The sequence below is a fragment of the Heloderma suspectum genome, chromosome 1 (assembly GCF_057233095.1).
Source record: "Heloderma suspectum isolate Gila_16-S chromosome 1, 16-S_ref, whole genome shotgun sequence".
In the NCBI taxonomy this organism is placed as follows: domain Eukaryota; kingdom Metazoa; phylum Chordata; class Lepidosauria; order Squamata; family Helodermatidae; genus Heloderma; species Heloderma suspectum.
Window position 1 is genome coordinate 304785356 of NC_139458.1, and position 15534 is coordinate 304800889.

The following is a 15534-nucleotide window of genomic DNA, read 5'->3' on the forward strand; positions in this document are numbered from 1 at the left end:
AACTCCCTAATTAGTGGCAAAAGTTCTGTAAGTGCCAAATGTTCAAAAGCTCACCTGTTACGTCCAGAATCTCTAAATCCTTTGGCAAATGGATTCCTATCAATCTTGAGTCGAGTGATCTGTAAAGGTGACAGAGCATGTTCAGGCAAAAAGTGCAGACCTATCAACACATATGACTAAAAACCGCTCACAGCTACACTGGTCATCCACATCCATCCAGTGTAGGGATATGATATGACACTGGGTAGTTAAGAAACACATATCCTAAGTCCCACTGGAAGCATGGATGTAGCTGTGTTGTTCGCTGGACTATGGCTAAAAATATTAAAGTCAGCAACTGAAAATGTAAGAGTTATAAAAATTAAAGTAGTTTTTTTTAAATGCAGCCCCCACCCCTTCTTCCCAAGAAAAGATCTATTAAGGCACAATGTATTTATTTTAACCCACTTCACTCCCTTAAGGCTAAGACACATAATGTCAAACTTCCTAACAACTTTTAAAAACATGCATAACGTTCAAGTTATGCCATCATTATATAATTACTCAGTTGTCTTCTGCAAAGACATGCCAAAAAAGCCCTGCATATTAAAGAAGCCAATTTGGATTAATCATTTAAATAAATTGGGTGTTCTAATTTCACTGTACTTTAGGGTGTTTGATTTTTAACAGGATTTAATTCTCCAGTGGATTGCACCCAGAGTACATCCCAATTATTTCAACTGAAAAATTTTGCCAGTAATTTTTGCAGGATTGTGCTCAATATCTACTCTTTATCCTCAGGCTTCATGGCCTACCTGTCTGTGACAGAAATGGCCTCAAACTTTGGATGAAGGCACCGGTAATGTAAGAATGCTCCCAGCTTCAAAACTGAACTGTCAGATGTGCATACCAGTAAATCAAATGTTGCTTGTCCACCCATGCTTTAGGCAGGCACTGTCTCCTACTACTGCCTCCTCCAAGTAGGAAGACAGAACTCAGCACTTACACCACCACCAGCAGACTGGAAGGGAAGGTGTGGTACACCTAATCTTCTCACTTTGCACAGGGCTGCCAAGGGAGGGGTACACTATCCTCCCATCTCAGGCACCCAAACAAAATAGGAGTCCTGTTTCTGTGGCTGACATTTTGTTAGCTAGCGAATGAGCAGGCACACCCTAGGCTGCTGGAAGCATGGGAAGGAGTGACAAGACTGATGGTTCAGCAGGCATTTGATTTTGCTGATATGCAAATAGGTCAGTAAAACTGCAAAGCTAAACTCACTAAAGAGCTGGGGAATCCACTGTGAGTACCATTTTTATGTTAATTCTGTCTTCCCTTTTACTTAGGCAGAGAAGCTCACGATGAAAAGGTTTATTTTGGGGCACCATGTTTGCATGTTGTGAAGAAATGCCATATATATAACTGTTCTGTAAATACTCTGTGTGGCCTCTGAGAGTATTCTAGCTAGGTGAAAAAGAGTAGCTGGGAAATGACAGTTGACCATTAAGGAGTGGGCAGTTAAGGATTCAGGGAGTCTGTCTGTTGAGAGTCAGGAAGAAGGTCTGCTGGTTGGTGGGTGATGTTATACAGCGACTAGGAGAAAGCTGAGAAGAAAGTGAATAGCTAAGGCCTGAACACTAAGCGATTCCTTCTCTGTGGGATATCCGTACGTAGCTGGTGAAGATCAGGAGTGGGGAGCAGGTGGTGTCTGCCCTCAGATCTTGCCAGAAGAAGGTTATACAAGCAGGCATTAAAAACAAGATAAACTGTCCAGGCAGCCAGAAATACTACATGGGGCACTTTGGGAGTCAGAGGAAGACTGTACTCAAGAACTGGACCTGGTTGGGAGTGTATTTGGCTGGGATGGAGGTTTAAGGAATTTGGCCTGAGGTAAAAGAAGTCATTAAGAGGCTTGTATTAGCAAAACTGTCTCTTGAGTCCTTAGAAGTGTCAGCCAGCATTCTTTTGAAAAGCTTGAAGTAAATATTAGAATTCCCTTATGTACAAAATAATAAATTAACCTGTTCAATAGTTTGTCTTTAGTGTTGGTGCCCTTCTCACACCTAAGCCTCTTATATCAACCTATTAGGAGGTTTTAAAATATTCTGAAAGCAACAGAAAAGGGTCAGCTTGTGGAACTCTGAGTTATTGTGGCAGGTAGTTCCTTAGGCCCTGAAATATAAGCATTTCCTATAAATAAGAAAACCCATAGGTGGGACTGCCCAGTGAAGGAGCAGTTTCCCCATAGGTGGTGACAGTGCTGGAGAGAAAATCCCCTATACATGTAGATATCACTGCAACAGTATTGCACAAGAATACAGGAAAGCAGCTTGCAACCATGATTTTATAGAGGTGGGGGAACAAGACTCTTTGTTACGGAGAAAAGTGTCATGTATAACTGCAATGTATGCTGAAAGGTTCAACACACATAAACTGAATAAATAATAATACTATTAACTCTCATAATTGTTAAGCAATTCTCAGTTTCACTACCTGCTTTTTTCACTGTTTGAGATTATGCATGCCACAACTCTCACCTATCACAACTGGTCAATATAGGCCAGGATGCAAACAGTTACTTTAGGTACACCCAAGATTAGGGATGGGTGAGGAATGCACCTTGTCAGGTTTTTCTGATGTAATTCCCCAATCTGTACCACCCAGAAACAGACCTGGACCCAGATGCAATTTGCATTTGGAAATGTGTACATTTCCGGACTTGCAACTCATTCCATGAAACAGGAAAAATCATCCAATAAAATGTGCCTATTTGAAAAGCGTGCAGAGAGAAACGTGTACATTTAGTGTCCCAACACACTGTAGTTAATGAGTGGGTACATAAAAAATGTGTACAATTTCAAAATTGAGCACAAAAGTGAGCACATGCTTTAAAATATGTGAAAAAGCCCATATGGGTTTTCCCCACAAAAACACACACATCTGCACAAAATGGACTGGAGGTGGGGAACTCCACGACATTAGACATGACAGAGCTGCCCATCCCTACCCAAGACTTTGGATATGCCCAGTAAAAACCTTTGATTTTTCCCCCTTCAGGCAGCTATCCAGGCCTATAGCTGAGGGTGAGCTGCAGGGCCTGTCCTCCCTAAAAGATTTTTACAAACAAATGATTAAAAATCAGTTTACAATTTTGTCTTTAAAAAGCTTGCAATGAACTGCCCCGGCCCTTTTGGGCAGCTCCCTCAGAACCTTTAGACTGGCTACAGTCCTGCAGCTATTACGAACTCCTTCTGAAAGTCCCTTCTATTTCAAAAATACGTTGCCATGTAGGGCTCCTGTTTAAGATATACAATACCACAGTCCCTTTGGCATGCAGAATTAATCAAGTTATTCTTTGGATCCTGGCCATGATGTGATAGTTTTGATACAAATTTTTCCATGGCCATTTAGGTTGCAATCCTATGCACACTTACCTGGGAGTAATCCCATTTAACTCAATGGGGCTTACTTCTGAGATGACATATATAGGATTGAACAGCACATTGTTTTCATTTCTGAAGCATTTAAGTAACAAGACACAAACATGCATGTAAATTTCACACCACCCCAAAATAGAACTAAATAATGTTTAATATATCAAATAAAATTGCAATGTTGAGAGACTTTGAAAGAGTGTCAACTTATTTTTTTGGTTTGAAATTGGCTATATGAAGATGGACAAGCTACTTAAGCTTTATATTATAGGTGGTTGTAACAAACGTAGCAGGGAAATTCTCAATTAACTGTTAATTTCCATTTCTCCATTGATAAAAGATAGATAATATCACTTAACAGATAGAGCTGTTAAAGCATTCTGATCTCCTGAGACAAGAAGCATTGTAACTACCTGAATATCAAAAGGCTTAAAAGGAGAGAGAAATTAAACTTCCAATTAAGGTGTGGAATTTGGGTGTTGTATATAAGACAGAGGAAGAAAATGAGATCAGGGGACAAGGTGATACAAGATGTGTATCAACATCTGCCTTGTGAACCTTATCCAGGCCCCACTGAACCAGCTGAATATAACTATTCAATGTGGATGCTCATTTTGGAGCCAATGGTTGATATGAGTAGGGATGTACAGATTTTGTAAAATCCATTCCATCTGCATTTTGCAGACCGTTAGGTGCCTTTCGTTCTGTTGTCCATTCACTGGCGGAAACAGATTTTTTTCCAATTTCCTGAATTTGTGCAAATCCCCACCCCACATTATGAAAATCCCCTCCCAAATGCACATTATCATGCTTTAGCCTATGGGAGAAATGCACATTTTTGTGTCTTTTTATTTTACGTATTTTTCTATGACTAAATATGTGTAAAATTCTGGAAAGAAAAAAAACCAGTCCGCAAGTCCACACAATCCATGCGACTCTGAAAAAGCTGGTCCACTGCCGAATCCCAACTCATTTGATTCTACTGCAGATTTCTTTGACATCCCTAGCTGTGAGCAAGTAGTTGTGAACAACTCAAGCTGAACTTCTGCTCTGTTAATAGCATACCAATGGGTCTATGAAAAGTGTGGGACCTCCCTCCAATTAATGCATCCATGACGAAAAGAAGTAGTTACACCAGTCTTTTCTCACTGAAGTTACCGCCGTTAGCAGAAACTATTGCCAGTGACTTTATACAACAACGACCGAACTGATGGTGTTAAAATACACACATTATCTGGGTGTGTACATGGAACCTGGACATTTATGAATAATAATGTAATGGCCCAGACCATGGGATGTTCAGACAATTGTCCACAACTTCTTAGAATATGGTTAAGAAGCCTCCCACACTCCTCTTCCTGTTGCACACCAACTTTGGCATGGAGCTCCTGGCTTACATTAAGTCAGAGTTGAGCCAGTTTGGACAAAACAGGGAGCTCTAACTTAATAAGTCAGGATTCTTGTGCTGAAGCTGGCATGCAATGGGAGGAGGGGAGGGGCAAGGGACAAGTGCACGGCCATGGTGCTTGTCCATGGATTCATAAACCATGGTTTATATCTGCAGATGATGATCTAACTGCAGCCTACATAAACCAGAATAGCTTATTATGGCTGCAATCCTTCATGAACTCTGCTGAAGTGAAAGAAAATTGTGGAGAAAAAACCTGCAGAGGATGAATTATGATGGACAATGCCCTCCATTTTTCTTCCCCAAGAATAATAAAGATGTCCTGTCTCCTTCATATTGACAATTTAGGCCTCTGAGGAGCAGTAATCAGCCTATATTATCTGCTGTGCTCCCCTATCTCAACTAAATTTCTAAACTCTACAACTATTTTAATATTTTATTAAATAACTATGTGAAGAACTACCTTCCTCCCAGCCCCCATAAATAACTCCATGAGATGACTTTCATTTTACCTGGTATAATGACAGAAGTTGTGCTTTTTCTTTCCCATTTGCTTGGAAGTCAACGAAAATCAAATAAGTCATGAGCATTAAAACAAAAATAAAGAAAAGTTTACCTGTTGGTTCTGGTATGCCGTCACAGTTGTGAAAACAGTTTCAGGAAAGGAGAATGCTTTCACTCCTTCTCCCGAAGGAATGGGTTTGACTGGTGAGAGATCATCCCCACAGTCTTTCCGAATGACATGGACACGTGGCTGGTATTTGTGCATAGAATGGAGGATAATCTACATAAAAGACAGAGGGGGATTGAGAGGAAGAAAAAGAGAACTGAAATTTTCTCCTCATTTCTTCTACATCAGTATTTTAAATACATTAAAATCTATTGCCTGTCTTGCTTTATTTTATTTTTGAGCAAGCCAAGTGTACTGTGATGCATCTCAAAATTGGTCTGCCTGGCTTCAGTTCAGTTCAAATGCCCCTTAGGGATGGTTTTCTAACCTTGTGAAGGCAGTTAGCATGGACTAAAGGGCAACTTGGTAGCTGAATTGCAGATTTCTCCAGATCTGTCTGAAGATTTCAGAAGTATTTTGGAATTTTCCAGTTGCTGAATCATGAAGAAATATAAAAAGTCATCCCCTGGATATGCTCAGCATATAAAAAGATATGAGGGATATTCATTACATTTCATTTTTCATTTGTTGTCTAAATATTCATGATTTTTAAAAAAAATCCTTAGTCTTGCTATCCTAAGGGTATGTAGCCTGCCTGGTGCTAAAACTGCTTGCATGAGGACAGCATAACATTGACTACAGGCAGAGGAATCCTGTATTTCAACCGAGTCGGGGTGGAGATATACCGCTGCTACACTGGCAGAACAAATGCCATACCCCAGCCTTCCCCAACCTGGAGCCCTCCAGATGTGTGGGACTGCATCTCCCATAATTCCCAAACAGCAAGGTCAAGTCCCGGTAGGCAGCATTCCAGCAGGCCTTTTTTCTTTCCTCATCTCCTTGTTCATTCCACCCCCTCGTTCATCCCACTCCAGCTGGGAGTTCCGTGGGCATATCTGTTTGGCGGAGGCTTTCCACCAGTGTACTAGGGCTTCTGCCAAATCCTAAAGTCCTCCAGCTTTTGTAACTCTAGTATATGATTACACCCTATGCTTACTTGTTGTAGAGAATTAAGAATGTGGATTTGTCTACATGTACAAGCAATGGTGATGAAAACTGAGGCAGAACAGAACAAAAGCCAGCGAAATGACCAAAAAAACTTGATGAGCCAACTCAAAATTTAAAGCACAAAGAAAGAGGATGAGGGAACTAGAAATGTTTACACTGAGACAGTACAGAAGACTATTCTGGGTGAACCAGTGGCCCTAAAGAAGAATCCTAAGACCCGAAACACATTGGGACTACATAAAACGTTCCCAATGGATCTCAGAGGTCTCCTCTCTCTTTGTTCCTGAATTGGTGCCTTCCCTTTCCTTCCCCGGTTCAAAACTGGTCACGTGAAAACCTATGGAGCAAATGTATAAATATGTTTATAATACTGCATGAATCAAGCATATTTTGTAAAAAAAAAAAAAATCACATTCATTTTATATTGCTTATGAATTTGCTTTTAATAGTTCAAAACCAAAAACGAAACTATTACTTTTGGAAGACTACAAAAATATAAAAAGAAAGGTTTCATGACCACTAACCGATAGAAAATCTAATTAAAAGGAGGACATTTTTTAATTTCCTGTTTCATTATTGGCCACAGAATATTAAATTCAGGATTGTATGTCATCCTTCTCTATGCCCTCCCCTTCTTGGCATCATACTGAATGCCAAATACCATGAAATCGAATCGTCCAAATAAAAGGAAGGGCTTTGCATTGGGGGGTGGGGGGAGGTCTTGGCTAGCTGGGATGCTTTTATAAGAATTCATTCCGCACTAGGGGAAGTGGCACTGTTTTGGATAAGCAACTTTCCGGATGCTTAAACTTTCACTAGACTGAAGTCAGACTTTTGACAGTTACCTCAGAAGCACACCAAAAAAACATGCTTAGATAAGTTTCCCCCACTAGAATGTAGCTTTCTCAGCTTCTGGACCCCAATACAGAGCAAGATGCCAGAAAATGTTCTGCTGAACTGAACATTTAAACAGCATTTCCAGCAATGTTTTGATATTTTTGTTTTGCTTTGTTAAAAAGATACTGAAAAGAGTTATGCCACAATCTTGAGCGCCCTGGCCTCATTCTAGCATGCCTGTGTTTTGTATGTGTTTGGAACTATGAATACAAAAATGTTCCTTTTTATTTTTTCTAACCAGAGGATCATTCGCACCATGTTACAAAATGCTTTTAACAATTGGGAATTACTGTTATTGTGGGCTTACTATCAGATTTCTGAGAATGACTATCACTGTGGGTTACCTAAGGCAATACATGGTCAGAGACTTGGATGGGACAAAGGAGTGTTAATAGCCCAGGATATTCAGGTATGGTGTTTCCACGGGAGCTACTGTTAGACAATAGGCCAGTTTGCATGTCACGTTAAGCTATGTTGGGTTAATTAACTCCAGGGCTTAGTGGGGCATGCGGGTGGCCATTTTGCATATTCAAGCTGCGACTATGGCTTGTCACATCGTGAGAACCCAGAGAAGGTGGATTGTTGGCATGGTTAAGAGGCCATCCACAACCCATGGGCTGTTTTAGGGCATGTGCTAAAGCCACGGTGGGCTGTGGTAATCATACAAACTGGGTCAATTTTTTCTTGGCATAGGAGCACTCTAGGATGTTTTGAATAGGAAAAAACATCAGAAAAATGGGTAGGGGGCATACCTTCCCTTAACTAAGGATCATGTAATCTAGATCTGTGTGTGTGATAGGGAAAAGAGGGGATACACTGACGTTTTTGAGTGAGACAATGACCTACTTTGCACAATCATTCTGAATCACTGTGGCTTGTGGCAAGTGCTGAACGCCTGTTCTGTAGTCGAATGCCTTCTTGTAGGTTGTCATGTCATCTGACTCTGGCGAGAGTGGGCTATTCACATGGTTAACAAACCACCCACAAACCTAGAACAGCCCATGGGTTCTGGGTGGCTCGTTAACCATGACAACATCCCATCCATTCCAGGTTCAGCTGACACGATAACCTAGGAGCAGGGGCTGGGTTATGGAATGGGCACCTGGCCTATGTGGAAAGTACAGTGATGTATTTAAACCACTGTGGCTCAAAAAGGTCATGTGAACCCAGCCACAGAGTAAGAACCTTCTTGGGAACTGTCTCGCTCTGGAGATCTGATGTGGGGCAATGGATCTGGCTGTTTGTTGGAGTGTTAAGCTGTGCTCTAACATATGTTCAAACGCATATTTTTAAATATACTCAAATATTACAAAATGTTGTGCGCCTGCAGTGAATTCCTTCCAAAGGAAACCAAACCTAGTTAAATGCTGCACCCCCTGGAACGTCTCACTACTCAGAGAAGTGGGGAAAGTGTAACATTATATTACTTTATATCCAGCTTTTCTTCCATGGTGGAATCCAAGGCAGCATACACGTGTTTCCTAGACAGTCTCACCCCTACTTAGCTTTAGCAAGGTTGCTGCATCATGTACCTTGCTGACTCAACCTTAGGAGGAGGGACCAATGCAGTGTGGATTGTTGCTTTTCAAGAAAAGCATGACTGTATATGTGGATCTCCCCCTTGTGCATTGAGAATAAGTTCCAAAGAAATCAATTGGAGTTAGGGCTTTTCTAAATGATGCTGTTAATCAGCTGCTGATCCGCTGTATCTACTTTTGATTTCATCACAGAATTAAGATCGAAGCACTACACAAGGAGTGTTTCCATTCCTGCTTTTCCACTACATAACCTCTAAATGGCATTGTGGAATAGCAGAATAGCGCAAATACATAGCACAAGAGGAAAGCGTGCTTCCTTTTGCTTTGACAATGGAGGGAGCAATCCTATGGCTGCTAGACAGCAGCTAGATGGCCATAGGATATCTTGTTTTCTGGGAACCGACCTCGGAGCCCGCGCGCTGAGGTTGATTCCCGGAGAACCGACCTCCCCGCATTTCTGCGCTGCCTCAGAAGCAGCACGGAACAGCCCCATGCTTGCAAGAGGAGCGCAGAGTAGCCAAAAAGGGGCGTGTCTGGGGGGTGTTCCGGGGAGGGCGGAAATGCCTGTACGACACATCCAATGTGTTGTACAGCAGCCTCCTTCCCCACTGGACCCAGCTGTCTAGCCGAAAATTCAGAGCAGGAGAAGCGCAGAAGGAACGATCCCCTCCATGTTGCTCCTGCCCTGCATTGGATAGGCAGTTGCCTCTGAGTTCGGAGGCAGCCACCTATCTGGATAGGATTGTACCCTAAATGATGCATTTTCCTTGCTCTAAAAAAACTCACCAGAAGTGCGGGCCAGACACAGAAGTGAAACTGGAGGGTCATGACATTGCCTGAGGAACCCACAAAAAACCGTGAGTAGGGAATGACAAGTGCACAAGAAATGCCTGAGATAGAAAAACTGTTCCTACTATGTAAAAGTGGATTAAGTATCAGACTGATGGGGAAATTCATACACCCACTTCTCTCCCCCGCACCGCCAGCTGCCTGTGTGGATGTCCCACAATCTGCAGCAGGGGGTGGGGGAATGGTCTAATACAATTGTGTTATTAGAATTAGAAGTATCCAGTATTAGAAAGAAGTAACTTTCATTTCAATAGGATATGTATTCTTACTTAGGGCAGGGTTGAAAGAACTAAGCAACCAGTGAGCATAAGCAGCACCTAAATTGCCATGTTTTTTAAAAAGTTCACCATGAAAAGCACAGGAATATTCCTCAATGTGTAGTGTAATGCCTTGGATCCTAACTCTCATTCTATGAACAGAATTAACATCGGCAGAATGGGGCTTTCCCCACTCCCTCTCCCTCTGCAATTCTGCTCCTGAGGCTTGAGGAACCCTTGGGAATAGTGTGTGATATGGTGCTGGGGGTGGGACTGTAGTTGGAGGGAGGACATGGTGGAAATGCTCCCTCACTTATGCTAATAGAGGAGTAATTTAGGATCCGAGCCAATATATTTCATCTCCACAGTGCAAGCATGAATGGGAGATAAAATCTCCCAACCACAATGCACTGAATATGTTACTTTTTTCTTCTAATAATACATGCTACAAATGATATAAAACAAGAATATCAACTGCAGAAAAATTACAAATACAATGTTGATGGATCCCACATCCAAATTTGCAGAGCTTCCTTTAAAACAAGCAAAATTTCATAAATGTTTGTAAAACATCCAGTATAACAGTGCATTTGCAGAGGGAGAGGGAGTGGTTGAAAGGTTGTCACAGAGAAGAAGGCCAGGATCTCTTCTCGATCATCCCAGAGTGCAGGACATGGAATACTGGGCTCAAGTTACAGGAAGCCAGATTCCGGCTGAACATCAGGAAAAACTTCCTGAGTGTCAGAGCAATACGGCAATGGAACCAATTACCTGGGGAGGTGGTGGGCTCTCCCACACTGGAGGCCTTTAAGACGAGGCTGGACAGCCATTTGTCAGGGATGCTCTGACTTGGATTCCTGCATTGAGCAGGGGGTTGGACTCGATGGCCTTGTAGGCCCCTTCCAACCCTACTATTCTATGATTCTATGATTCTATGATTAACAGGAAACCTGATTTCATCAGCACTTTCATGACATTAAGAAGCAGTATCGCCATATTATATCTCTCCTGTCCTACACCCCTACAATTTAGGGATGCTATGTCTACACAGGTAACCTTTAACAAATCACTGGACTTTCTATCCTTTCTAGAAAATTATATATCAATGCACTGATAATTTTGGATTAGAAACAGAAAGACACTTGTGAAAACTATATGGCGAACCTTTACTTGTGTTCCCTCTACTAATTTCATTCCAATGTTCTTGTCTTGTAAGCCTGAGATTCACCTTCCTTTACTATAAAGAAAACCTTGAAATCAGTGAGACTAACACTGCAATCTTATGCATGCCTACTCAAAAATAAGTCCCACTGAGTTCAGTGTGAATTACCCCCAGGTAAGGCAGGATAGAACTACAGCCTAAGGCTTCAGTCCTATACACTTACCTGAGAATAAGCACCACTGAAGAGAATGAAACTTACTTCTGAGTAGACATGTATAGGAGTACACTGTAAATCAGATAAAATCTAGCTAATCCAGTAACAGAGTTATACAGATTACTATAGATACTTGGCAAAATATAAATAGTCTACAAACATTTAAATATACAACACTAAAAAGTCAAAATTGTACTTTACAGTTCTACAACTTTTAGTCAGGATCCAGAGGACTACACTCAGAAGAACAAATACTGCCCAAAGTGGATCCACTTTAACTAAGTTGTGCATATATCTTGTGCAAGCCTTTATAAAAAGGTAAAAAGGTAAAGGTGTCCCCAACCAGTCATGTCCGACTCTAGGGTGTGGTGCTCATCTCCATTTCTAAGCCGAAGAGCCAGCGCTGTCCGAAGACGCTTCTGTGGTCATGTGGCCGGCGTGACTGAACACCGAGGTGCAAGGAACGCTGTTACCTTTCCCACTGAAGCGGTACCTATTTATCTACTTGCAATTTCTTGCTTTTGAAATGCTAGGTTGGCAGAAGCTGGGACTGAAGACGGGAGCTCACTCCGTCACGCAGCACTCGGATCTCGAACTGCTGTCCTGCCAACCTTCCGGTCTGCAGTTCAGCGTCTTAACCACTAAGCCACCGCGGCCCCATCAAGCCTTTATACACCTCCATGAAAAACAGGATCCCTGGATGTGGTTTGACATTCTCTGTGCTTGCTGCTTATATAATCAGTTTACACAAGAAAATATCAGCTTCACATGCAGTCCGCCTGTTTTCCAATGTGGAAGCTAATTTATGGAGGTCAAGGCTTCTAAGCATGATGGCACTATATTAGATCCAGGATCGAAGGCAGGGTTCATCTGAAACCAGTTGTTGAGGGACAACAGTGGGAGAAACGAGAAAGTCTATTGCTCTCATGTCCTGCTTTTAGGCTTCCCTTAGGCCTCTGATTAGCTACTGTGGGAAACAGGATGCTGGAGTAGATAGGCCTTTGGTCTCGATCCAGAAGGGCTCTTCTTATGTTCTTAATCTTTTGATCCTGGCCACAGTTTCACCCCCACAGCGTAGCTTCTAAATATGCAAAATCTGCAGAATCATTAGTGGTTATTTCACATTTAGAACCACAGCAGCATGTATAGAACATACACCTATATTTCCAGCCAGCTGGAGTCAGTGATGACTAACAGGTGTTGTCCTCAAATGTTGTCAGAGGTTTTCAGCCACTTAAAGCTGAAGCCCCAGATCAGTGGGTTTAGCCTGCTTAGATTTATGTTGGATTGTAGCCTTAGATATTGCACAATTTAAAGATCACTAATATGTTGGCCTTGTTATTTGCCTTCTAATTAATGACCCTTTCAAGCTTTCAATTCTGTCTTCATAATGACTACAGAAATCACCTTACTTTCTTCTAAGACATTCTTAGAACTTTTACATGAGCAGAGAAAATATACAAAAACGTTTCAAGGACTACATACAATCTTTTTGGTAGTAAACATGATTCTGTTGTTATAATCCAGTGTTCATATAAACACATAGCTTTTGACCTAACCTTTATTTAATATCATGAAAACCAACTGTTTTAAACTGGTACAAGAATATACACAGTCCTAAGGCTTCTGACAAGGAAGCTTACATAAAGGCTGACAAAGTTTAAACATGAGTGTTCAGGGGGGAAAAGGTAAGAGCAACAAGAACATAAACAAAAATACGAAAGCAAAAATGAGAAAATATGCTTCTGTATCAAAAAGTCTAAACGCAGATGTCTGTTTCTCCCATCCTGTACAAAGCTTGGGAGAAGAACAACAGTGGCCAGGTATGGGTGGATGAAACAGGATATGGTGGTATCCTTTGCCTCAGCAAATGAGAACAAGCATCCCTTGTTGTCACTTGCACACCCTTAACACCCATTGGCTCAACTCAGAATATGCAGTGTGCTAAGAATGATTATGAACTTAGATATAATAAAATTAATGTTCTACACTGCAAGAGTACAACAGTTCAGAATACTAACTTATATAATGCTACCTTCAAACGTCATCTTTCCATTTATTAAGAAACATTTGCTCCTTTAGTCTACATGTACAATAATTCAGCCATCTCAAAACAAGTTTTTATTCTGTCATAATGGCCAAAGAATTAAAGTATATACTTTGGAACAGGCATTTCTCTGGTTCATATTTTCTTCATTTTCTGGTAACAATAAATGACATACTTTGCAATCTATCCAGTTTTAGAAAGATGAATTTCTTATACAATCTTTTGTCTCCAAAACCTATATTCTAATTTTCAAGGCACGTTTTAGGTCTGAATCAGTGTATTTTTGAATTGTTCTAGGAGAAAGCTACTTGACTCTCCTCCAAACGAAGTACTCATTAAAGTGGAGTGCTCAAGTAATTCCAAAGCATTCCACACAATGAATAATAGCTTTACGGCAAGAGTTATGCAGTTTTCAATTCAGAGGGGAAATAAGTTAAACCTTATGATTACACAAATGTGGAAACTTGCTCTCTACCCATCCTGAGAATTTCTTTGTAGACTGCCATTATCTAACACACAGGGGTTTGATTACCTGCTGTGCCCAATTAAAATAATGTTTATGAGCAATCAATTCAAGCATGGTCAATTGCAGACTCAAGTACCTTTGCTGAATAAAGCTTAATTTCAGCACAGTCTCCCAATCATTGCTCCTAGACAAGTTCATTTGAAAGGACTGCAATAGAGCAGAGCTTGATAAAACTAGGAATGGACAAGAACTGTGTTTGGTTCCATTTTTTAATTAAGAACTTACAAAAATCCATATTTTTTTTCATGAAGAGGATGGAAGGGAATTGAGATTAGAGGATTAAGATGTGGGAGAAAGGGAAACAGACATATTCGTCTATCCAGGCAGAAGGCGTTGAGTGCTTAGCTCTTAAAAGTTTGGGTTCCAACCCCTGTGTATTCAACCATGTTTGAGATGCTGAATTAAGGTCTCCAACTCTTTTTTTCTGGCAGGCCTCTCCATCTGAACAGCTACATGGCAGGGAGGCAAAACATGGTTCTCTCCATGCTAGGAATAGCTGTATCTATTGGATTCTGCCAATGCAGATGGATGAGGTCATTTTGCTTCATTTCTTATTGTAAAAATTCCAGAACCTGCACATTTCTTCATATATGGGATGGAAAGAACTTGAGATTTAAAAAATTTGAATGCAGGAGAAAGCAAAATTAACACATTTGTCCATCCCTAGGTAAGGCTGTACTCTTCTTTTTTGTTAACAATGTTATCAATATTTGAAGCTCAGCGTTACCACTCCTATTCATATTGGCTGCAGGACAGGTATGCAACAATCCCACTGAAATTAAATTAATTTCTATTTATTTCCCTTTACTCCTCCTTTATTTAGGCTGTAATCCTATACCTATTTAACTGGGAGTAAGCTCCACTGAATTCAGTGGGGCTTACAGGAAGGCCTGGCGTGCTATGGTCCATGGGGTCATGAAGAGTCGGACACGACTGAACGACTGAACAACAACTTCTAAAATGATATGCACAGAATTGCAGTCTTAATCCCCTTGATTCACCTCAGTGTTATGGAATCACGCCCCATCACTCTAAAGACAAACTGTGTAACAAATTAGTTAGGTTTTATCCATTTTATAGAGATGTACCTTTAAATCTAAAATCTCACATTTACATTTAAAAAAAGCAAATCAGCTAGCTGTACAATTTCCAGCTACTATTAATCTTACCTAAAACTGGGCAGAGGATAAATTCCATATCAACTTTACTGAACTGACGTTAGCCCTGTTGTATTCCTAATTATTCTAAAGCACTTGATGATGTTCCTTGTAGTGTCTGTCAACCCTCCTTAGAACCCAGGAGAACTTGGGGCCAAACGACACGTTCTTCAAACCACGCACAGCAGGAGTTATGTGTGACTGGCTTATTTACCTCAGTGTAAGCACATGCAGCCCCAAGTCAGATCAGGACTGTATTTAAGCTTTCCCCCCTCATGTTTACTTCCCAAAATTCCACCCACCGAATGCTAATAGAGATGGATTTCTTTTGTTTTAACTCCCACCCCTCTTGCAGGGGGTGGAATTTCAGGACAAAAATGGGAGGGAA

General features: G+C 41.0%; 1 protein-coding gene across 1 annotated transcript in view; it reads right to left on the bottom strand.

Moving 5' to 3' along the window:
- TBX18 (T-box transcription factor 18) overlaps nt 1-15534 on the bottom strand; it is a 47853-nt gene that overhangs the window by 17031 nt on the left and 15288 nt on the right. The window contains exons 5-6 of the mRNA XM_084831154.1: nt 5438-5605; nt 55-119 (exon numbers count right to left, since the gene is read on the bottom strand). Coding sequence (XP_084687280.1) covers nt 55-119; nt 5438-5605 — 233 coding nt within the window. The remainder of the gene's footprint in view (nt 1-54; nt 120-5437; nt 5606-15534) is intronic.